This window comes from Phalacrocorax aristotelis, chromosome 1, assembly GCF_949628215.1.
Source record: "Phalacrocorax aristotelis chromosome 1, bGulAri2.1, whole genome shotgun sequence".
Taxonomy (NCBI): Eukaryota; Metazoa; Chordata; class Aves; order Suliformes; family Phalacrocoracidae; genus Phalacrocorax; species Phalacrocorax aristotelis.
In genome coordinates, this window is record NC_134276.1 from 137,271,314 (window position 1) to 137,296,030 (window position 24,717).

General features: G+C 39.3%; 1 protein-coding gene across 1 annotated transcript in view; it reads right to left on the reverse strand.

Annotated features, from left to right (window-relative positions):
* Window positions 1–24,717, reverse strand: part of VWF (von Willebrand factor) — a 141,034-nt gene that overhangs the window by 45,090 nt on the left and 71,227 nt on the right. The window contains exons 28-34 of the mRNA XM_075111545.1: window positions 22,361–23,700; window positions 21,427–21,546; window positions 18,862–19,005; window positions 9,927–10,070; window positions 8,807–8,971; window positions 6,494–6,537; window positions 1,785–1,962 (exon numbers count right to left, since the gene is read on the reverse strand). Of these exons, the coding sequence (XP_074967646.1) occupies window positions 1,785–1,962; window positions 6,494–6,537; window positions 8,807–8,971; window positions 9,927–10,070; window positions 18,862–19,005; window positions 21,427–21,546; window positions 22,361–23,700 (2,135 nt within the window). The remainder of the gene's footprint in view (window positions 1–1,784; window positions 1,963–6,493; window positions 6,538–8,806; window positions 8,972–9,926; window positions 10,071–18,861; window positions 19,006–21,426; window positions 21,547–22,360; window positions 23,701–24,717) is intronic.

A 24,717-nucleotide genomic window follows, 5' to 3' on the forward strand; every position in this document is an offset into this window, starting at 1 on the left:
TCAACTAATGGTACAAATGGTAATTTTCATTTCATCCTTTCAGAAAATTTTTATGAAGACATGTTTTGCCAAACGTATGCCAAAATGTATGCCAAAAGTAATGCCTTCACATTGTTATCAATGTATTTAGGATTGAGAAAATTATGGCAGATGCACTTTTTATGGGTAGATATCACTAACAGTATCTTTCAAACTTTATAAAATACTTATGATGATTCAACAAAAATCCTTCTACATTTTTGAAATATTTATATCAAAACAGAAATGTTAGCTTTAAAATGTTTGGATAATCAAATGTGCTTTTAGAAAATACTGAAAGCTGGGGTGCTAAAATTTTGGCTGTCTAACAATTCAGGGATAAAAATCTAGCTACCCAGCTTAGATATTTCAGTCAGTGCCTTGAAGACATTGTTCTTAAAACAGCCAGTTCTGCAGAGGACATTTTTAAACTGAGATTATACATTATAAAGAGAAGGCACATATAGGGTTCTGATTTACTTTAAAAAGTAATCATATGACTTCAGATGTAAGCCCAATTTTCAGAATTGTGTTGTGGAGTACAGCCCTCGAAGCTTCACCAAAGCCAAAGAGATTCATCACGCCAGAGATTTTCAAGCTCTGAACAGGATCTAAACTGTTGAAAATAACACCTACAGGTTCCTGGTTTTGAGTTTTCTGCAAATTTTAGCTGTAATAACATGCATGATTGGGCTCGGAAAATGCATTCTTTTGTATAGATACAGCCTTTAAGAGTTACTGGAGCTGATTTTTTGAACATGTAATTCAAAACAAACATCTTCACTAATTTTTATGGACATCAAGCATATGACTACAGTGTGTTTGGCATGGAGAGGAGGTGAAGCTCAGACCCCAAACCCAGGCTGAGGTGTACCAAAAGACCCAGCAGCTGAGCCTACTCATCGTTCCACCATAAAGAGCTTTTCCCTGTAGTGGCTGTAGAGCGATGCTCTGTACCACACTGCATGCAGCCGGGAATCCCTGCCTCCTTTATCCTGGACTGCCACTGTTTCACTGTTGTCAGAGCATCTGTCCAAGCACTGAGGCAATCTGTAGGCTCCGGTTCATTTTTTCACTTGAAATCATCATTCTCTTCTTATCTTTCCCCCTCAAGTCTTCTTTTTGCGTATGTGGGATTTCCCTAAAGAGCCTCTCTTTTTTAATAACTGGATCACCAGCCTCAGGACTGAATCTCTCCAACCCTGCAAATGTGAGCGGGTAGGTGGACTTAATTTCTGTTCCTGTCATCTCAGCCAAGGCACTAATCACACAGCGTTCACCATTTCTGCTCACTCAGTGTGAGGTTTTATGGGGGCAGGGTGCATTTTTTTGTTGTTGTTTCTTTAATATATGCGCTTGATTGAGGTCAGGCCAAACCCTCAAGCCTAGAGGTAAACCAAGAATAGATCACTTGCTTACAGCTTGCCGAGACAAATTTCTGTTTTCTTCCACACATCCTCCTTCCCAGTTCACACAGCTTTGGAAATCAAGTGTGAAATTCTCTGATAAAACACTGTAGCTATGCTAATGTAAAAAATAAGCTCTCAGTGGCCCTGAACTTGCAAATAGCATCACACATTCCAGGTACCAGTGAGATCCTCACACTCCTGGCTGTTTAACTGGTGTACAGCATTAATTACTCCCTCAGTCATCTTTGATGACTTTGATGTGTACAATGACTGAGCAGCTCCATTCAGCATTATACTTCTTATTAACATTTCAAGGGATGGGGAGGGAGAGGCGTACATGCAAAGATAGATACTCACATGGACACATCCATCGGCAGCCACAAGTTTCTTCAATCTTAACAGCAGGAAGATTGCTGTGACATACCGGTTTTGGCATCCTCTCACAGTTAATTTGGTGACTCTCCAGAACTGTGTAATCTCCTGGAAAGCATGTCACAGTGTGGCACTGGTCCGGTAACGTCCATTTGTCACCAGGCTAGATAGGGAGACATGGATATTTAACAACTGAAAAGAACATGGGCGGAGGGGAGAAAAATGCAGAACTTGGCTGCTGCCATGCTCCTGCAGCTAGCAAGTAAAGTGACACTGACAGCAGTGCTACTCAAATTAGCCCTGGATAATTAAATAATAGAATGCAGTGTATTAAGGACTTCATGAGGATGAGAAAGTTTAAATTAGCAACACTGTAAGAAATAGACTCTGAAATGCCAAGCAAAAGACAATAGCCTAGAATAAGAGATGTTTTGTTACAGCAGAATGAAGAACTTTGTACTCCATCTATTGTTAGCTTAGACATCCTACAGCATGCATGGATAGCATAGTCAATAAAGAATTCCCCTTAGCTTTTCTTTAAATGTCAAAGCCTTTCATTTTCATAAGCCATAAAATTATTTTAGAAAGAGCTCTGAGCACAGATGGTCATGGCACAGCAGGAATTAACAATATTTGTTCCAAGCTAGAAAGGCGTGGAATACTCTAGTTATATTATCCACAACTGCAAAACTTTAAAGCAGTTCCTTCCTTCCCAAAGGGAAATTGTTCCTTTACCATACTAACGTTTTTAGATTTAAATAGTGGTTTTGTAAAATTAAAAATAAAATGTAAAATATATTTTCATCTTCTAAAGGACAGTATAAATTCTAAGGCACCAGGATTACATGCTACTAAATGACAGAGAAATAGATGCAGTCACAATCTGGAATATCTCAAGATTCATATCTGCAAAAAGCTGAGCTCTCTGGCCCCAGTCCTGCAGCGCTCTACAGTCCATAAATAGGCTCAATGAATTTCAAATCAGAGTGTTCATCCCTGAGGCCTGCATTCCCAAGAATATCCCCAAATGTGGGAAACAGCCCTTTCCAGACCTATCTCTACAGAGGTGAGTCCAGAAGTAATAGTAACAAGTGAGGCAGTGCTTCTATGAACTGGATACCATTTCTTGATACTGACATGCAGAAACACGTGGGGAAGTAAAGATTATTGCTATCAGGCAAGATTATCTCCCATCCTCTCCTTTTCAGCTTACCCATCATTCCCAAGAAAGAGAAGAGCAAAGTGGCAAAATATCTAGGTAGCCACAGCATAATTCACAGACTGTTCTTGGCACTACTCTGCAAACCAAGAACAGTGATGTGAAAGTATTGCTCTGTATCTCTGAGCTACGTGACACTATCAAGTCTAAAAGAGAACTGCCAAGTTTGCAGCCAAAAAAAATTGCATATTAAATACAAGTTAATTTACTGGACCTGCTTTGTATGTTTCAAGACTGTGAGAAGGGAAGTTGTCCTGAAAGTGGCTTAATACTTTTCAGGCTTGTGAGCCTAGAGGAAGCTGTGAAAAAGCAACGTGAGGAGCTTTAAGTATAGAAAAAAATATTTAGATAGGAAGAAATGGAATGGTTTTTAATTATAGTTGTCTCGCCTACAACTCACTGAAAGTGGAGCACCTGGAAGGGTATATGTACAGCTGTGCAAGTCTGGCAAAGGACCGTCTGGCTTCCATACATATTTAATTGTTTTTATTTCACTCCTTAACAGGACATCTATAGGAATACATCTAAGAGCTGGACAAGAAAAGCAAAGCACAGCACATTAAAACAAAAATATCATTTGAAAGACACAAACAAAGCCAAGAATCCTGGTGCAGAGGAAAACGCAGGGACTCTGAATACAAAGAAAGCCTAAATCCCAACTGATATGAAAACGTAGGAGTAAGAATAGGACAGAAAGGAAAGCAAAAGCAGAGGCCTCTAAATTCAGAAGGATAAGTCTGCTGAAACAGATGAGCCTGCCAGCACACCGGAGGAAGCCTCAGACTTCCTCTCTGAGGGAGCTCTGAACCTACAGACCTGGACTCGCACACTCTTTCTCTCACTGTGCATCTGCAGGAGAGCGAGCCACGTACCTCAGTCGGGTTCATCAGCTGGCACCTTTTAATTTAGCCAGGGTTTTGTTTGTTCGTTTGTTCTTCTCTAAACCAAGCACTGAACAATACTAGAAAAGTCATGTTACAGAAACTGCTAGCTTAGGAATATGATTTTTTACTGGCATACATAGACCAGAAGTTCAGGTCACTATACATATCACTTCATCGTGAAGTGCTACCATTGTAAGACAAGTACCTACATACCTACACTTCTATTATCACCTTTATGCCTGTTTAAAAGCACCAAAACAAGACTACTGATGAGAATTAACTACATTAAAAAATCTACACTAAAAATGTAGATTAACTACATTAATGTACTATAATCATTCACATATTCTGTCAGCTGGCAAGTTCAAATATGTGGTTCTTTACACAGCCTGCATTCAGTGCTATTTGAACTCCTTGCCACTGGATATGATGAGTTCTAAAAATTTATGTGGATTCAAAGAATGACTGAACAAATTCATGGAGGAGAAAACTATTGAGCACTATCAAACACAAAAAGGTACTACTCACAGCTCAGGGTGCCCCTGAGTCACAAGTTGTTCAAGGCTAGGACAGTTCAGGGAATTTTCATACGTACTTACTTACATTCTTCCCTGACTTCTATTTTTGGCCACATAATACAGGGGTTTGGATGGATTTTTGGCCTCACCTAGCACATTTGATCTTCTGTCCTTCTGCTACTAGCAGTGACCTTAGTCATGAATCTACCCTGGAAACGACTGTTGAAGGAAGATGTAATAAAAACAACAACAACAAAAAAGTAACAAATATTATCATGCACGATACTGATAGGATTTAGACTGAGATTTTTGATCCCGAGAACTCTGATTTCCTTGCAAACTACAAGGAAACAGTTCCCACAATTTCCAGGTGCATGACAGACATCCCTCTTGGGGAACTGAACCTCCTGCAGTAACTCCCTGAGTAACGCTTGAAATATTACGGATCCTATGTAACAGCCTGTGTTATCTGAATTAGGAAGGAGCCTTGATTCTTCATCCCTGTGGATTTGTGGGCTATGCTGGGAGAGGGTAACAGGCCAACAATGGCACAGTACTGCCCATGAGGCAGCAGAGATGTTCAGAGTGTGGGTGCTGAACACCAAAGGTAGAACAATTCCATGGTGTCCTGCAGGCACCACAGGATGCTCAACAATCTGCTCCAAAAGGCAATGGCTACCATGTTGGCACTGTCTTCTAAAACCCAGTTTTTCTGGCTGACAGAAGAGGTAACACAAAATCCCCCTAAAGGCTACCATTTGAAAGTGTGGTTCATTTTTATATGGACTGAAGCCTGGCCTCTTTTCTTCCAAAAGCATTTTAGTCAGAACGGAAATTGTGCTTTGAGTTTATCACCCAAAAAATGAAACCTGACATGTCTGAAATTCAAGTTTAGGCTTCCCAGCACTTATGCACATGTATCTGTGTCTGCTTCTAGGAGCCCAGAGGCCTGTACACATGCAATTCAAATGAATAAACAACAAGAATCTGAATTTTTTTGTTTTAATTAAGAAAGTATTTCAAGTTTAGTTTTTGTTTGTTGTGTTCTTCTTAATTAGGTTGTCTACCTCAAAGACACCAGGTTATACTTAGCATCTGATCGAGCTAAAGCCTTTCTGTGTTCTGACCAGCTGACTGAGGCTGTTTCAGGCAGCTTTGATATAAGCATATTTCCTGTGTCTAGACAATTCATAAGCATGTCTTTCTTAACCACATCCTTCCTTACAGTGTCATGGTCATGTCTTCACAAGGGGGGGGTGGGGGGGGGGTGGGGGGTGGGAAATCAAAGGAACATTTTTAATGTACTGGAAATTCAAGATAAATCCTAGGGTAGAACTCATAACTGACCACTACAAGAAAATGCATAACAAGCTTATGCTAATATTTTTCAGTGCATGAAGTATCATATACACTCAAAACCTTTGCCATTTCACCTGAGATGAAGGAAGGGAACCATTTATAATCTCTATATCATTCCTTTCTTAGAGCAGATCACTTTTGAGAGATTAGACGGGTTTACTAACATTTCTGAGCATTTACTCAGGAATAATAAAAGCTTTACTGCAAATGAACACTAAGAACTTTGATTTCATTACTTAAGAGATGGTTTCCCTAGAGAGATGACTATCACACAATCATTATCTTCCTATAATATTTTCACAGGGACAAAGTACTTGTATTTTTAGCAGAAGAAGAGGGTCTTGACAATGAGATTGCCTCCCCATATACATGTAACATTATTTTGGCCATGTCTAGCTTTCCCAGAAGTTGTTCCACCAGCAGATGGAAATATATTTTTCTTTGCCAGGGAAGGCACACACTGTCACCAGTTTTGGCTCTGTACTGCCTTCAATAATATTTCCACTGCAATATCAGATGTTGTCAGAGGAAGTCACCTTTGTGTGCAAAGTTATCCCATCAGTTCAAAAGCCAACATTTTCCTCCTCCAAAACAGTTCTTAATATCTAATATTGTCCAGCACTTTTTGTTTCAGATTATCTATGAAGATATTCATGGTCCTGCATGAACTTTGTAACTTGAAAGCCAGATGGGTGACCCAGGTAATACACTTACTTTCTTTTTGTTTCCATCCTCATCTATACATTCTCTGACAGGGTCTGAAAGGGAAACAGACATCTTTTAGTCATCTCACTCCCTCACATACAGATTGCTTACTTAAATGCAACTTAGGCTATAAGAAGGGGTTTTTTTTTGTGTGTTAGAACGTGAGAATCCCTACCAGAATACTGCAGGCATTTGTCCAAACTGTACAAGAAGAAGTCAAAGAACGCATAAACTTTGTTACTACTAGCATTACCTGACTTCTGCAGTGACATTGGTCCCAAAATACCCTGTGAGCAATAGGTACGTTGTAATTCTACAGCACTCTTTTTACTGGCATACAAGCTCTGCCCAAATGGTTCTTAAAAGATCATTGCTTTAGCACTGGGGCAGGGTCCAGCCTTACCTCTGAATCTTGTGTTGAACTGAGAATATTTCTGCTAACTAGCAGGTAAGGAGAATTTACACACCCATGCACACACATTTATTAAATGCAGAAAGATAAATGCGTAAGTATGAAAATAGCTGCAATAAGAATACTTGAATTCAGTTTCATTGCTTTCAGGCATTACTGTGATGGGCAGTTTTTCATATAATCAGATGGTCACAAGGTACCCACTGAATTGCAGTTTCTGTGTTTATGTGCTCTCATAACACACCTAAAGATATATGGAAAGTAATTTCATATGAGTACTATGGTATGACAATGTGATAAGCACGTGTCTAGGAAATTAAAACACTGACTAGCAAACTCTTTATATAATACTATACTATGCTAGCATATATACGTTATACGCTTTGTCTTCTCCAGGACAAGTAATGTATTTTGAAAGCATTTAGGAAATCTTTTAAACCTTTTTAATAGCATTATTCTTGGTACACTTCCACACATAAAGTAATACTCCCTCCATACAAGAAATCCAACTCTATGAGTCTGGAGGGGAAAACTACAATTTACAGATTGTAAGAAACTTAAATTAAACAAACCAAAGCAAAACAAACCAAAACAAGATTATAGTTTTCCACCCCATAGCAAAGGCTTTGCCATCAGCAAAAGGGAGAGCTACATTTTTCAGATTTAGGTGTCTACTGTAAGATAACAATCATTCAAGTTTTTGAGCATATGCTTTGTGCTGTTGGAAAAGCTGGATGTACGTTTCATAAAAATATGAAGCTTTCACCTCTAGTACCAATAGGTTATAGCACAGATTGCAATAAGAAAATAGTTACTAGTTTAAAATTCCTGCTCCCCATCCTATATCTTGGATCAATGTAATTTAGGGCAAGAAAATCACATATTTTACAGTGTGAGGAAAGGAAATGCATCTTGAAAAGCTTATTTTAAAAGAAAAGAAAGAAAATGGCAGCTGTTTAAATCTAGAAAATGGCAGCTGTTTGATGCTCTGGAGAGATTTTAAAATGCCAGAAGTGATCCCAGTGGAGACTGATCGGATATCTCTAAGCTGGACTGTGCACACTCTGCAACTTCCTCATTCTTAGTGGTACTTGGCTCTGCAAAAAAAGTCCACTTATTTTAATGGAGACGTAACTAAGCCCTAGTAAAGCTGGTAAAAACCTGTGCAATGACTAACATGATGAGACAGTGGTTTGTGGAGAGCACATGTAGATACTATTGTAATAGAAATAACAACAATTTGAGCAATAAATATCTATACACACAGACCAAGGAGGCAAAAGAAGTAAAATACTGGTCAGAGTTGAAGCAAGTTTCCTTAGATGGGGGGCATTGCAATCTACAAATAAATGAATGTTTGTTTAAAATATTTTTCACTTTTTTCTTTCAGTATTTTTTTTCCTGGAAAAGTTAATTCTTTCTTATTCTTTTTTTTTTTTCTTTTCTTCCACTTTGGCTGCATTCTTTGTAGACATAAACATAACAATCTTTAGTTCTGTGCAGAAAAATACGTAATTTGAGATCTTTACCCAGAACTAACCTGTAACATTTCTGAAGCATGCCCCCATTCATTCATGACAGCTTGGGCTTTCCTGGTGTCCTTCAGTTAATGACCAGCCCTGATTATTAATAAGATGATGGCTTGAAAATTCAGGCCTAAGCAGTTTTTAAAATCTTGCTGAAAGTTGGCTGATTAGAATAGCAGTTGGCTACATGCTGAAAGGGCTCAGATTTTGTATTACACCTAAGTGATGGTGGTGATCGAGGTTAGCATTTTTGATGATTGTCAGTGAAACACTAACAAAGAAACATTGGGCTGACCTCTCAAGCAAAGAAAAATCATTCTGGTTTTGGCATTTCGATTTTTCAGTTTTGCTACTGTTGCGAGGCTACAACTATATTGGACTTACCCATGCAGACTTTTTTGATAAATTCACTATTCAATGTGATCATAGTGGATAAGTCTTCAAAATTCTGAAGCTTCATGATTCTGTTAGCAGCTGATGGCCCAGTCAAAGTCCTCAGTTGCTCTTCATCATATGCGTTCCCAACCCCAATTGGAAACAGGGATACCCCTACGAAAAGAGAAGAAAAGGTTTTAAATGGGCAGTGCACAGGAGGAGATCTTTACTGTTGTATTTTTTTCATTTGCTTCTTAAAAAGAATAACTGGGAAAAAAAAAATTTCCACAGTTAATTTTCATGTATTACTTGCATCACTCCCTCCACTTAGGCTAAAGGCAATTAAGGACAGAAATGGTGATGCTCTAATCACAGTGTTAGCTAAGATGAGCTCTATTAGTCCCAAGCATAAGATCATACATGGTCAACAAAACACAGCTGCAGACTTAATGACAACATCTTCACTTTTTTTTTCAAATGTAAAGAATCTCAATATGTTGTTTTCTTTCTTCAGTTACATGGCAATTGGATTATTTTCAAGCCATTTAATTAAAAAATAATAGTTGTTAGTCCATGCCTTATTCAATAGCTCCCAAAGCAATCTACGAAGGAAGTTACTGTTCCTCAGTTGAACACCTGAGGAAGCTGAGGTACAGACTACAGCAAAAAAACTCCAAAGAACATCATGCAGCACACATTGATACCAAAAGCATATTCCTGTATAGGTTAGTGCAGATTCTGATCAAATCTTCTCTCTATTTATTATTATTATTACAGAGAACATTTCAAAATGCACTGTACTGCAACAGTACTGAATTTATAATGTTAGATAACATTTCTGTCATCCCTGTCTATCCACAGGGCCTTGGAAAATGAAATGACACTGATTTGTGAAGCCTATGGAAGCTGTTCAGTTTAAACTGCAGATTGGTCTTGAATCTACCAGTAATTCAAAGGCATCTACATTAGGCATGTTTTTTTCAGGACTATTTCTTACCAGAACTTTATACACAGTAAGTCTTGAACTTATAAAAACATACTAGTGCCTTGATTCTTCATCCTTCGTTCTAGTGCATTACTTAAAAAGCAACAACTCTGCTTAAAAAAGTGACAGAAAGACAAGATTTACTGTTCGTTCTTGCAGAAAGTGCAGCAGCCTCCACAGTGTCTTCTGATCTCCCCGACACGATAACTATTGCGACCTTTGATGCACTGGGTCTCCCCCCATGGGATTCCGACATTGCATTCTGAACTACAAAATCAATGGCTTTTCCTAAGAAGAAATGAGATATAAATGAGAGAGATGATAGAAAACTCATAGGAGGCTATGGTATAAAATGAAATCTTACTTTGTATTAGTAGGTTATACAGTACTGGAAAATACTTATTCTTAAAGGACTTTTAGTATCTGCTTTATTGCTGCTATATGAAAGATCTCAGCTATTACGAATATACCATCACTATTAATATGGCCCAACACAGGCGGACCGTCCTTAGCTCCCCAATTGCTGAAGTAATGGGAATTTTACTACCTTTCCTTAGCCACAAGGACAGTTACACTCTTCACTTTAGTAGTTACCTTTTCCAGAAGTATTACCATTGCGTTACACAAAAGGAAAGATCTTATAGAATATGTACCTGTTTCCCAATTGCAGTACAACAGTGACATCCAGTGGCTATCTGATCTACAACGTCATACCATCCTGAACTGGGCACACAAGTTGCTCAGCTCCCAGAGACGATCTAGTCCTTCCTTAATTTGGTCAACTTTTTCTATGGGTGTGAAAAGCATATCTTGCATCTCTACCACTAGCAAACTTTCTGAAACCTAGACTCAGACTAACTCATAATGTATCTGGCCAATCCATATTAAACAAAACAAAACTAAAAAACAAATCACCAAACCCCAGAAAACACAAAGAAATTCTACCTTAGCTACCATATCACAGAACTGGCTTAAATGGGTGGCTGCTGCCCTTTCATTTAACATCTGTGAACACTCAGGCAAATTTTTGTTTGAAATCACAATCTTAGCACGAGAGTACTTTGCTAATACTTGTATTTAGATTGTGTATTTACACAAATATTTATACTGGGAATGATGATATGCAGCTTTCTTAAAAGCTCCTTTGGGCTTGGAAGTTATCAGGTCAGGAAGCAGAAATGATACCGTATGATTGATGTGACATTCAGGGCAAACAGTGAATGGTGAATAGTAAATACCTGAAAGACTAGTTCCTCTGAGTCATCTGGAAGAACTGTGGAGCAGAAATATGATTGCCTGAGGAATTCACTGAACAATTGTAAATAACACACACATTTGTAAAATACTGGAAGCCAGATCATAGATAATTCACCACCACACTACCAGAATACCTTGGCACACCTGAGCCGAAATAGCTCCTTTTCCACAGAACTGGTTTGGAGGTGACATTTCCTTGTCAAATGCCATTGCTTTCCCCAGCCTTTCCTGTTGCCTTATACACCTTACAATCCCAGACTGACAGTCTTGTATCCCCTTCCCACATTATCCAGCCACATCATCTTCCCTGTTAGCCCATTATCTCTATTTCCTCCCCAGAGCATTAGCATCATCTTCATGCGTCATCTCTCCACACAGATGCCCATAACTACAGAGTAGAGCTGGGACCCACCAGTCACTGTCACCAGGCCCTGTCCACGGGAACAGGATCCAGAGGAGCTTCTCCTAATGCTTCCATCTATCATGCGCCGTTACCTCCACTAACAATCTCTTGTCTAGAGAGGGTCACATATTTTTCCAAGCAGTAGTTTTCAAATGAAGGATGCATGTTTGTTTAAATCCAAATGCTTTTTGGAAATGTCAATTACAATCAGAAGGGGGGAAAAAAAAAAACACCATACGAGATAAAAATCAACAGAAAGCTTTCAACAGTGTTTAAGAAAAAGATAGGATGTTTCTCTTTTGTTTCTTGATATGCAATGATTATCTTTTAATTAGTTCTTCCAACTGTGCAGATTCATTCTGTTCTTCTCATATGATTTTCATTCCCACTTTAATTCTGAATTCTATTTTATATACAAAATGAGAACACTTTACAGTTTCTGGTCAGTGAAAACCTCAAAATTCTGAATGTTTTTCTACTTGCAACAAACTATATTTTAAAACATCATTATTAGTTGGATGATGGCAATTCCATTTCACAAACTACTATTCCTGACCAGAAAACATAACTAACCTCAGGTATTAATTCATGTCCTATACAGCTGTCTCACAATCATTGCTACAAATGGTTTTATTTTCCAGTAGTTACTCTTTGTGTCTTCTGTAGAAATAGATGGCATGTTAGCTATAAATAACTAAGGGATAAAACAAAACACAGAAAATAAAGATGATGGTATCCCAATCCCTGAGATTGCTCCAGGATGGTAGCTGTGCCAGAAAATTGACTTATTTCCCTTTTGTCCTGTGAACAATTACTAAAAAAGTATTTCAGGTTTTAACTTTCAAAAATTTTAGGTTAAACTTTCACACAGTAAGAATCACAAATTATTTTTCATTCGTTTGTGAAAAGTACTTGGAATTTCTGTGTCTGTCTTTAACAACCCTTTCCCTTTCATGTGGTTGGTGTGGTCACCAGCTGCTCCAGCTCCATTATAATTTCTCCCATTAATTCTGAAAATTTTCAGAAACTTCCATACATACATGTAAACTGGAAAATCCATTATTTGTATATTTTCTAATAAAAAAAAAATCAAGTTCCATTGTAATAGAACTAGGGACTATTTCAAAGTGCCCAAAAAACAATTACTCAATTTAATGCATGGAAAATTTGTTTTAGTGAACTAAAACTCTTTGGATTTCTCCCCTCAGTTTGAAGCCAGCTCTAGAGAGAAAAGCCAGGTGTCTAAAGGCATGATCAAATGAACACTTTCGTCCTGCTAGAGGGATTCAGAAAGTCACCGTCCCAAGAAGGAAGCTGCCACTTCTCAGCTGTTTGTCTCTACATCTCACCAGGGTGGTTAATAACAAACCCCTCAAAGGCCATAATAAAAAATATTGACTGCTAATAAACCAACCAACTGAATATTTTCTTACTACTACACTGCAACATAGCAGTAATCTGCCGTTTTCATACCAATAAAGGAAATTTAAAATGTTTACATTGAAATAAATATCTCTAAGCACAAGGCTATATTAAAACTGAAAGAAGAGTGTGCAGCATCTTGCACGTAATTATAACAGCTTTAAAATGGCCATGTCTGAATCACACTGGCTTCAGTTGTTATGAGACCACCTTGGGTCTTGTACAGGCCTTCAGTGGCTGACATCTGGGCCACTGCTGCTGCTGGCACCACTACTGCTTGCTCTGACATATCTACATACATTGCAAATGCATCTCTGGCTGCCTTAGTGCTGTAGCAAGCTGCTGGCAGACGGAAGGGTCCACTCCTCCAAGTGCACCAGCTGGGCATGCCCTCCCTGTCCCCTGCAGTCAGCGCTGCTGCCCACGGGGCAGCGCAGCTAGCTGCCTCAGAAAACTCATCATGTCTGAAAAATAACTGTTCTAAAAAAACAACAACAACAAAAAAAGCATCATTTTCAGTCAATCTGTCCCTTCCCTCAGCTCACTGAAGGCCCAATGCACATCCCTTCCTGCAGAAGGAAGGCAGTGCAAGTGTGCATCAGTGAGCTGTCAGGGGGCCGGGGCCGGGCCCTTCTGCAGCAGCTAGCTCTTCAGTCTGTTTAGCTGTATGGAACCACACCATCAGCTATTCCTTTTAGTGATGGACCCTAGAGAAAACCCAAATACTACTAGAAAATACCCTAAATCCTGCTCCATAAAACAACAAAACTTTTTCTAACAGTGGCCAAAATATCATTTGCTGGCATTGACAAGGGGCATCACATAAGCTCCAGTGAAGTGAATGGGAGGTTTGCTATGGGCTAAGGGTTACACATTTTGAAGGATTTTCTCTGTGTGTGCAGGTGACCCTAAGCCTGGACTCACAGCCAACTTGTTCCAACATTCTGAACATAGGAGTAAATTATATTAGTCTCATGTGTTATTGTTAACAATGGCTTCTATTTCTCACATATACAATGTGCTATCAAAAAAAAAAAAAAAGACAACAGATCTTTGGAAGTCTTTGGAAGCAGAATGACTTCTATACTAAACATGTATTTTAGGCATTAGACATACAACCCATGAGAAATCAAGATGGAAGTCTCAAAGCCAAAAGCCTCCATCACATACAAGAGAACAACCGAACTGAGAGCAGCATGACACACAACAAAAAAATTTGTTCCCAGAGACAGTGGACATGATGGAGAATGGGCATCTGGTCGTCTGTCCCTGACCTCCTGCCCTCTCTTCTCCTGTGGCCTCCTAACATGTCATACTTATGCTGGTCCTGACAGGCATAAAGGCCACAATTAATTTCACACATACACATTCCCTTCCCAGATTTGACCGTCTAAACGTTTATCTTGTTAACTGAATATAAAGGCCTAGCTCTCAGGAGCACTGAGCCCTCAAGTAGCATTTCAGCTCAGTCAGTAGGATCTGATTGTTAGTCACTGGGCATGTCCAAGAAGAAACATAAATGAATAAAAAGAAAAAAAATGAAAAAATATTGATCTATATGGTCACTTCAGAAAGGGCAAGTTGGTCTTTCCAAAGGCTGCCACCACAGCATGGCACTTTCTCCCCATCTTTCAGTACTGACACACTCCTGACTACGCTACAAAATACAAAACAGAAGTCATGTATGGAATAATTATTAAAGTAAAAGCAACAGAAGGTATCCTACAAAGACAGGGAAAAAAATGGAGAAGGGATGGCATCACTGCACAGTCTTCTTTCCGCTTAGACTATAAACGTTTGATGTCAAACTTCTGATAGTCAGAAAAGGCTTTATAAGAACTGGTTGCCTTTAACGTGTCTATCCAAAAAAGGCTAATTAGCTGGATATATTTTTTTATATTATCCAATGCACATTCAAGCCAGAAACATATTCTGAAGTAATAATACAGAATGGTTCATGTAGAGGTTCCTGCAAGGACTGAAAGCTGATTAAATGGACATAAAAAACCTTTAAGGACAAAAGACAATCTGTTGAGAAGGGTTGGAGGTGTTTACTGGGAGTCTAAAGGGAATTACACCAGATTCTCCCTTATTAATAATTTCATTAATGATTTGGATAAAGGAAGAAAAACTTGTAAAAAGGCATGCTAATCTGAATCACATCTATTAGAGTGGGAGCAATTATGAACACCATGGAATGAACTGAAAGAGCACAAGGTGCCCTAGAAATGTTTGAAATACATCCAAGAAATAAAAAAATGTGGTTCATCCCAGAATATGCCAATCTAGAGGGAAATAAACCAACAAACAGACATTTAATTGTTTAGTGGTGCCTCAGAGAAAGCAGAAACTGCTTAAAAGCAACCTTTACAATTATTTTCTTTGATTTTGTCTGAAATGAGGAATAAAACGTAAAACCCCTGTGAGGATCTGTGGAGTTGTGACAGATGGGGGATTCCAGCTAGGCGGAGGTTCCTGCTGGGAACTTTTGAATCTGTGCCTTAAGTGGCCTCAGTGGTTTCACTAACACTTCTGCAACATCTTGACCAAAAAAGAGAAACTAATACAAGAGGTCTTAATCACCCACAAGTACCAAAAGCTGCCTGGGAAAGAAGCAAAAAAGAAATGGCTCCTCAGCACTTGAAGAAGTAGAGAAAAAGCCACAGGCTAGGAAGCCCATGGAAAGTCAGTCCAGAGTGAATCTATTTAACCAAGAACTTGTGCGATCAGGAACAACCCTTCATGATGATAATCCTGAAGCTGGTATTTATATCTTAATTTAGGATCTTGACTAGACATTAAATTGCATTTCTTTTTAACTGAAACTAGCAGATTATTTTAATTTTGAAACAAAGTAGCTATAGCAGATTAATCCCACAGATCAATGCTTTAAATAGTCAATTCTTAGCACATTGATATGCTCGCATTAATGCATGCCAATTAACAGAATGGCTGGACTCTTCATGCACAGCACAGATTCATCAGTCCAACAGCCCACCAGCACTGAAGGGAGGCAGCTATGAAGCCCCCAAACCTCTCCTCTGCTTTCCTGGCTCTGTAGGTCAGAAATCCTGCATCTCTCATACCACCAAGGGGTTCTCATGACCCTGGGCTCTACCAGGACCACATTCAACTCATGAACCTTGTAAGAAATGAACTAATAAAACAAGCAAGCAAGCAAACAAACAAACAAAAAAACTGCCAGGACAGTGAATTAAAATAGCTCAGGGAGTAACAGGCACCCAAAGCTAGCTTAAGAAAGCAGCTGACACTACCAATTCAGAAACAGTAGTGGGAAAGCAAGTGGAGAAGACCTTTGTGTTTCAATGAATCAAAGTCCTTAGATCAGGGCAGCTGCTGGCAAAACCATGGCCTTGGGTGGGTGATGGGGAGGTAGACTCTGAAAATTCTGCATAGACTGCATCACTCAGGGCAGAGATCTGAATAAAGAAAAGTGCTATGGTGGGGCTTTGCTTCCTGAACCACAATGCGGGTTTAGAAAGGAAACATTTATGCTTTTTCTTAATCATGACAAGCAAAGCTGAAATGTTGCTATTCAAATATGTTAATAACTACAGAAAGGTTCAGTAAAAATGTTTAAGATTTTTTTTCCTAAAGGAGGTGGGGGGAACCACACATTTCTTTCCCTAACAATGCTTTTAATACAGTTGAGCCACATAGATCATACTTCCTCCAAATTTTGAGTCTGAGGCAGGCAATAGGCATGGAAAACATCAGCCTAACTGAGCTACTTTCAGTACAGGTATAAGGAAGCAAAAGCATGGTTTGATAAAGCATTAAGCAGTATTTACTGTAGGGGCTGATCACTGTGTTCCCTATGATACTCCTAATACTCAGGAATGCTGAACACAAGCATGTTTTTGTGATTCTCAGTTCTCTTGCACAGATCACTGTTCTAGCTGAATGAGGGCTTATACAGTTAGCTCTTCCTTACGAGTACCTTTTTAATTTCTTAGGTGAAGTTGTACACAATTTCATTATGTCTGAATATCCCCAGAGCTTCTTCTCAATAGGCTACCTGAGCCAAAATTTGCATGATATTATCTTATTGCATAAGCATGGGAAAGCTTTGTGGTATGGGCTGCTCTTTTTTTTGTTCTGCCTGTACCATCAAACATTCCGTAGTTTTTCATTATTTACTAATAAAATGTAGCTGTCTCCTGGAGTTCCCTTATCATTAAATGAAACGGAAAAGGGAAGGCTTTATGCAGTAAGACTTTTGCAGTGATGCCAACAGAGCCTACAGTTGCTCTCTGCGTGTATAGCTCTTTTGACAGAAATAGGATGATTTGGATCAGCAAAGATAGAATAAAGATTAGACGGGATTATGTTTCTACCTTAGGGAAGCCAGTGCAAATGAGAAGAAGCAGCACTGGTCTGATGGTAAGGACATTTTTGATAGGTAAATCTTAATGAAGCCCTCCATAGGCTAGACAAGATTTCCAAAGTTACCTGGGGAACTGCAACATCCAGACTGAGCCGTCTACACTTTTTAAGCAGCCTCTGCATTTCCAGAGGCCGAGCACAGACAGAATGACATGAATGACCATGCATTTCCCATGGATGCTGAGTCTCCTACAGAGTCAGCTAAATTCACACACATTACAAGGTGCAGGACAGGACCACAGTGACTTATTTTCATTACTTCATTTGGGAGGAACTACTTCTGCTCTGTTCCATTTTGGTTCATTATACCACATCCCTCATCATGGTCTCTGAGCATTTTCCAATGAGACATAAACAAATCACTAACGAGTATGTCATGTGGCTGCCTCTCCCCTTTCATTTCCCAAAGGCCATGTTTTCTCTGTTTATCCTGCAGTTCAGTGTGGCTTTCTATACACATTACATGGAAGGCTTCATGAAACTTATCTATTTGTACGTAACAATTTATCCCACAATGAGCCTATAGAAGTCTCATCAGCCATCTGGTATTTTTATTTCTCCAGGCTGAGAAAGCAATCATGGCTAATCCTCCTGCGAACTATGGAAGTCAGGTTTTATTTCTCACTTTTCTGTACCAATAACTCTTTACAGTCTGAAGTAGGCCAAAGACCCTAAAATTCTGTGTACTCCTCAAGTCTTATAGGACCCTAATGCTAGGCGGCTGCCAGAGCAAATGTGGTTCCAGTCCAGAAGAACAAAATTCTCAGGGTATCTGATGAAAGATCAGATATGCTGTAGGAGAATCATTTTTTGTGCTGAACCCTACAACTGATACATATGTGTGTACTGAATTTCCATAGACACAGTGGGAAATCTGTGTTATGTTTTAGCACGTGAAAATTGAAGTGGAGATGTTTTTCAGGATGCAGTTGTCTGGAACAGAAGATAATGTTTCACAAGTAACTCTTCAGCTAAGGTGCCACCTTAGGTGATCATTGCTCCCTGGCACCATCCCCAGCCTTGTGCCAGCCCAAGTCCTTGTGGGACCAGCATGGCAACTGGGATGAGGACCTGAACCACCAAGAATATAACTACTGTTTTTCTAAGTTATTTTTCAACCAGATCGGTTACACTGGTTCAGCACAGAGTAACAAACATCTGGCGAGGACAGCTATTGAAGTCACATAAGCAGTTCTGCTGCTAAATGTCTAATCAACTAATTCATGCTGAAAGGTTAACGATCAGAGTCTTCACTTCTTAATTATGTTTTGTTTGCTTGAAAGATAGTGAATGCAAATCCTGAGAATTACTTCAAGGCTAAAAAGAGACTGGTCTTCTTCCTTCCAAAATACATTAGGATAAATACTAATCTGAGTAACTCTCGGTTACATTTTAAAAGAGAAAATTGAATTTTTACCAAGGAATGTACACGTAGTAAAGATATGAGTGAACTAAAAAAACCTGACAGTCCTTCTGCATAACACTACCACAACAGCACTGACAAGAATTGGTGATTAAGGCTAGACTGTATTTAGAATTTCTGGGGTTTTTTCCACTTGTTTAAACATCAACATCCACATAATTACTCACCGAGTCTGGTAGGACCTTGCTCCCTTTGTTGAATTGAGTGCACCATCTCTACAAGGTTTTCAGTCTCTTGAGGCATATTCCATGAAATTTCTAGATTATTTTCCCTGGCATACTGGAGAACTGACACATGAATTGAAGTATTGCCTGAAGCAGAAAGCAGAAAATAAAAATTTTAAGCAGTGCAAATGAACGTCTTTAAAAAAATCTAAAGGATACATTGTGGTTGTGTTTTACATTAGGCACAACTGGACGGCAATTTTCCATCAGAGTGTTAAGGCTGCATTTTCAATCAGAAGATCAAACTGAACTCTTCCCAGGGGAAAAAAATATGCAAGTATTGCTGGCAACAGTTGCTTTTCTGTCAGGCATCAGCAAGCAGTATTTTACCTCAGATCAGTTTGACCATGATGGGAGAATTTCAGTTTACTGATCTCCAAATCTTATTGCTTTTCCATTTTAAAATTGTCTAAACATCCCTTTTTTAATGTGCACATAGTTTTGCAAAGGGAGTAGTTTGCTGCCCCATTTGTCTGATTGTCCATGCTCCCCCAAATGACTACGTCATGCAAATTTCCCCTCCATCATGCAATACTTGAGTGGCATGCATCAGGCTGCAGCATAGGACACAGTACACCCAAGGAGCACGACCTGCAAAGGGGAATGAAGAGAAATAGCAAGTTTTGCTGTTCTCTGACATCCTAGTTCTGTTACGCATTATGTAAGAAGTATGAATAAAACTATTAACAGAGGGTTGATATAAAAAGTTAATAAATATCAGACTTGCAGAATTGAACTGGGCAATTCATGAGAAGAAAATTTTTCACAGTGAGGACAGTCAGCCATTGGAATAATCTCCCCAGGGAAGTGGTTGACTCGGCCACATTGGACACTTTTAAGACTCAGCTGGACAGGGTGCTGGGCCATCTTGTCTAGACTGTGCTCTTCCTAGAAAGGTTGGACTAGATGCTCCCTGAGGTCCCTTCCAGCCTGTGATTCTGTGAATACATTGTTTATAATGATCATCTGTACCTCTCCTCATGGTCTTAGAAGGACTTCTGCTGTATACTGAAGACACTTATGTATAGAGCATATTATTCTTGTATCAATGCTTTGTAAAATATTTTTAAATGAAGTTAATAATAATTGTAATTTCATGTACACAAAAGTTGCAGCCCTGTATTGATCTGAATATTGTCTGCTCACTACACTTCACAATTTGTCTGCAGTCTTCTTAAGGATTTTAAAATCAAGGTCCTAGTGAGGAGCCATTTCATAGCTACATTATTATTGTCATGTTGTTAGTGATGTAACATTTGCCATTACAGTCTTCAAAGATAAGGAAAACAGCTAGGCTAAAATAAATTGCCTTAATTGTTTTATTTAGATTGTGTTTATTTGACTTGGCTTGCTTCTCTATATCTTGCATGTACACCATTTTCAGAAACAGAGTGTCTTCCATGTATGATGTCTAAAAAAATCTAAGTTATTCTAGACGTACAGAAATGCTATACTTTTCCTCTATGAGTAAAAGTGCTGGTAATCACCACTTTGGAAGCACAGATATAATACAAACATATCAACGGCCAGTGGCAAAACACCAGCAGCAATGGTAGTTGCTCCATGGAAATGGTTGAATGCTGAATTGAAAAAGTGTAATTCTGATCAAAACCCCAGGTTTGTTAATACAAGTGTTACTAGGAGAATGCAGGATCCTGTGCAGCCCCTGCCAAGTGAGCAGAGTTGGTACAAGGGCACACAATGTCCTGATTTACTACATGCGCCCCATGGTCCCTTCATGCATGTGCAGGATACGCGGCAATCTGCCAGGGCGGCTGCACTGGTAATACCTGGGCTCAGTGACCTAACTAGAGGTGTACTTCCCATCACTACATACTCCGCAAGCTCAGTGAGTCTAGCAGTCCCAAAAAGTGTCTATCATCCAACACAGTTCAGGAAATAAATCTTAAATTCAGTTCTAGCACCTGAAGTTAGACAAAAACGCTGGTCAGAGCCAGAAATGCCCATTCCAAAGACCAAAATCCTGCAGTTGGACCAAACGTGAACCAAAAACCCTCTGAATTATCCATTCTGTCTTGAACCAGAACTGAACTATTATTTTCAAGTCTATTGAACCTAATTCAGAACTGAGCCAAAACCCAACATACATTTTTGCTTTTTTTGCCACAGAATAACAGTTCAGCTAAATCTCCATCCTCTGACAGGCACCTCTTTGCCTGTTTGGCACACACACTTATGTCCAGTACAGTAAAAGGGAAGTGCTCATCAGAGCTGCTGTCCTGGATATTCCTCATCACGCTGTTCCCTAAAGTAGATGTCACACCTTTACTTACCTGAACCAGAAGTGCTTGGTTCAGGAGGAAACTGAACAGCATCTCAACGAAAAGCTTTACTAGCTTGATTTCCCCAATATAAACTTAAATTTTTTTTGAGGGATTGGAACGGGTCATTTAAAAAATAAAAACAAAAAATACTGAGAAGGTGTTACATCTTGTATAGCAAAATAACACGAAGAGTCTTTATGCATTTGAGTTGAGAGATACGTACTGATCTCAACACTTCTAATGAATGCCTGTACAAAGTTTTTCATTTCCTCAAACTCTGATGCTCCAATATTGGAACTTCCATCCAGAAGAAACATAACATCCATTGGTTTGTTGCACAGCTCTGCGGGGGAAAGGGAAGGAAAAAAAAAGGAAAAAATAAAAAAAGGTTATTTATGCATAATACCCAGAAGTAGCATTTGCTAATCATTTAACCATTGGTAGAAGCAAAAAGGGCAGATACACCTGTATTTTGGGAAAACATAGGAGGATAATGACCAGTTTAAATAATAAGTGATGACCCTTTAAGGAAAGCTTTGAGATTTATATTCAGTGGGATACAACGGTATTTCAGTCCCTGCTTTTTTTCTACTAATGCTATATTACTCTCAGGGGACTAAAACAACAGCAAACAAACAAAAAAAGCCCAAAACAACAAAAAGCAACAACAACAAAACCTCAACAACAAACAGAACAAAACAAAAAATTCCCACCCCCCACCCCCCCAAAAAAAAAAAAAAAAACAACAAAATAAGCAAACAAAAAAAACCCAAGCAAACAAACAAACAAAAAAACCCACCACAAAACCAATGAAGCCTCTTCAGGAAAGAGGAAATATCATTTTAACTTGCTTGAGGTAGGCAGATTAGAATAACTTTTTTTCTTCTGTCACCTTCCATTCTATCTGAGACCTACTGTACTTTAATGACAAATGGAGCCAAGGACTTCTGAGCTACTGAAGGCTGGCTACGGAGCCATAGGTACTGCTGATCTGGGGCAGCACCCTCAGATGTCACTGAAGATAAATGCCCTTGGCATTTGGGCAAGATACCAAATGAGATACGGAACCCTCTTCAAATTTCAGTGATGTGAGGGGGAAATAGAGGAGACAGGGGAGAGGAAAGAGGGAATTACACAGAAAATTCACCCAACTTTACCTGGAATTTCTGTCCAAAGTTTATGAGAACAGCATGACTGCAGCACTAATTCAGGTGCTTCTTCAATTAGTGTGCTATAACTGTGCAAGATTATTGGGTGATTAGGCTGACCGATCCTTCTGAGCTCTTCGATATTTGCACTGGGGGTTATGCCTATGGGAATAACATTTATGCTCCTGGGAGGTCGTGTGATAACATCAGTGGAAGGGCTGGATGACACCATATATACCAAGTGAGGAACATCTTGCCTGCCCCCATTCACTGGTGTAAACGTGTGTTTGGAAATATAATCGAGGGCACTTCCAGTGTTGGTAGCCTTCCCTCCTTGGTAGGGTATGTTCCTCACCTTCTCAATAATACTTTCCTTTGACTGTATTTCCCTAAAGGAATACTCCAGACTGACAGTCTCTGAATACTGCATGACTGTAACATGAATGTCTTCCTGTCCTACATTCATTCCTGTGATCACCCTCTCAAGGAACTTTTTGATGATATTGAAGTTTTCCTCCCCAACATTGTCGGATCCTTCCACAATAAAAGCAATGTCCAGCCTTTTGCTGGTGGGTTTTTCTGAAATGGGTGGTGGTGCTGTGAGACCCACAGAGGGAAATAAGACACTGGATATTGTTGGACTGGATGTAGCTTCTATCAGAGGACCTTCTTCAGGTCCAAGATCACACAGATGATCAATGAGGAGATCCCTATTATCCATTAGCTCTAACACGTTGTTCATTAGAAAGGCTTTATTATCTGGTGACTGCTTTTCAATGAACCTGATTTGCTCCACATTAACGTAAGGTCCAATCCCCACAGGCATTACTGTGATTTTTTTATTCTTCAAAGCTGTGAGGATGCTACGGAGTTTTCCTGGAGATTTGCTCGCTATAAATAGCACTGCAATTCTGGCAGCATTGGTCCTTTCTGCTTTTCCAAACACATGAAACACAGTGTATTTAAGGACTTCAGCGGCAGATGCTACTTCATCACCTGTGTATTTTATGCTTTGGACAATTTTTCTCATCTGGGACTGTGTTTTGATATCTTTAAGGCCAAGATAGATTGTGGGGCCAGCCCTGTACACCAGAATTGACACTCGGATTTTCTTCTGAGAGATGTGGAGTTTCTTCATCATGCCAGTTATGAAAGTCTTTAGCTGTTCAAAGTCCTCCTCTGACAGTTTATTGGAGCCATCCATTAGGAAGGCTAAGTCCATCATCTTGCTGCATGAGTATTCACTGGGTGTTAGTTCAATGTCCTCCTCTGGAACAGGCGTTGTCGGTGTTAGGGTGTCTTCCACTGGTTCACAGGCTACACAGGTTAAGTTCTTCCCTTCACACAGGCTACAGAGATCACAGAATTTAACTGTAAAATATCAATGCTTATAATAACATATCACCCACATCTAATAAAAGAATGTCCATACAGAAACAGTTAAATAACTCAAAAACACAACAAAAACAAAACACGATGCAAGTGATTTTCTCCCCAGCCCATTTCCCCAGAACTCCCTGCAAGGTATTATACAGCTAAATCCTGTACGTTCATGCACATCTGTTTAGATCCAGGAAACGTATGACAAACTATGATGTGTTTGTCAGAGGAAACTCTTTTTATAACAGCCTTTGGCAGAACATGAAATCTGTGTCTGGAAACCCACTGCGCTTGAGCAATGCAGCTACCTGCAAGCCATTCATGGATGAACTAGCAGATCTGGTTTGCTTCACAAGGAAGAAAAACATGAGGCAAACTGGATGTAGTTAACACAAAGTAGAGTAGGAAAGATGCTTTTAGCTCTGATATGACGTAGCAGACTCTGCGAGGAGGCTAGGTTTACCTAGATTTTTACCTTAGTGAAAATAACAAACAGCCTTTTTCCTACCTCTGAAGTGTATTACTTTCCTTTTCTTTTTCCTGATTTCTTTTTGTTTGGAATACAGCTTTGGCACATGTTCATCCTCCATTTTTTAATGTCTCCTTTGTTATCTTCTTATTTACCATATTGTCTGTTTCAGTCCCTTTTCTCATATCAAATGATGTATTTCATCCATAGCTGTCATCTCTTTAGTCCTATTTGTCTTCCCTCAACATTTCAACCCACCTCCATTAGTACATTTTTCTCTTCTGCTTTCCGTCTCAAGTCCCATTTTTCTTTTTTCCCCACCCCTACCTTTTTCACTGTTCATCCTTCTGCGGCGCCATGAGTTCTTTCACCTCTGTCACCCTGCACCTTTTAGTAACTTGTTTATAATCCATCTCTTTCTAGCTTTAGCAAGGTTTTAACACTTCTGCCCTTCTAATTCCTGGTTGCCTGATTCTTTTTACTTCACTTATCAGAGCAAAGAACATGACTGTACTCA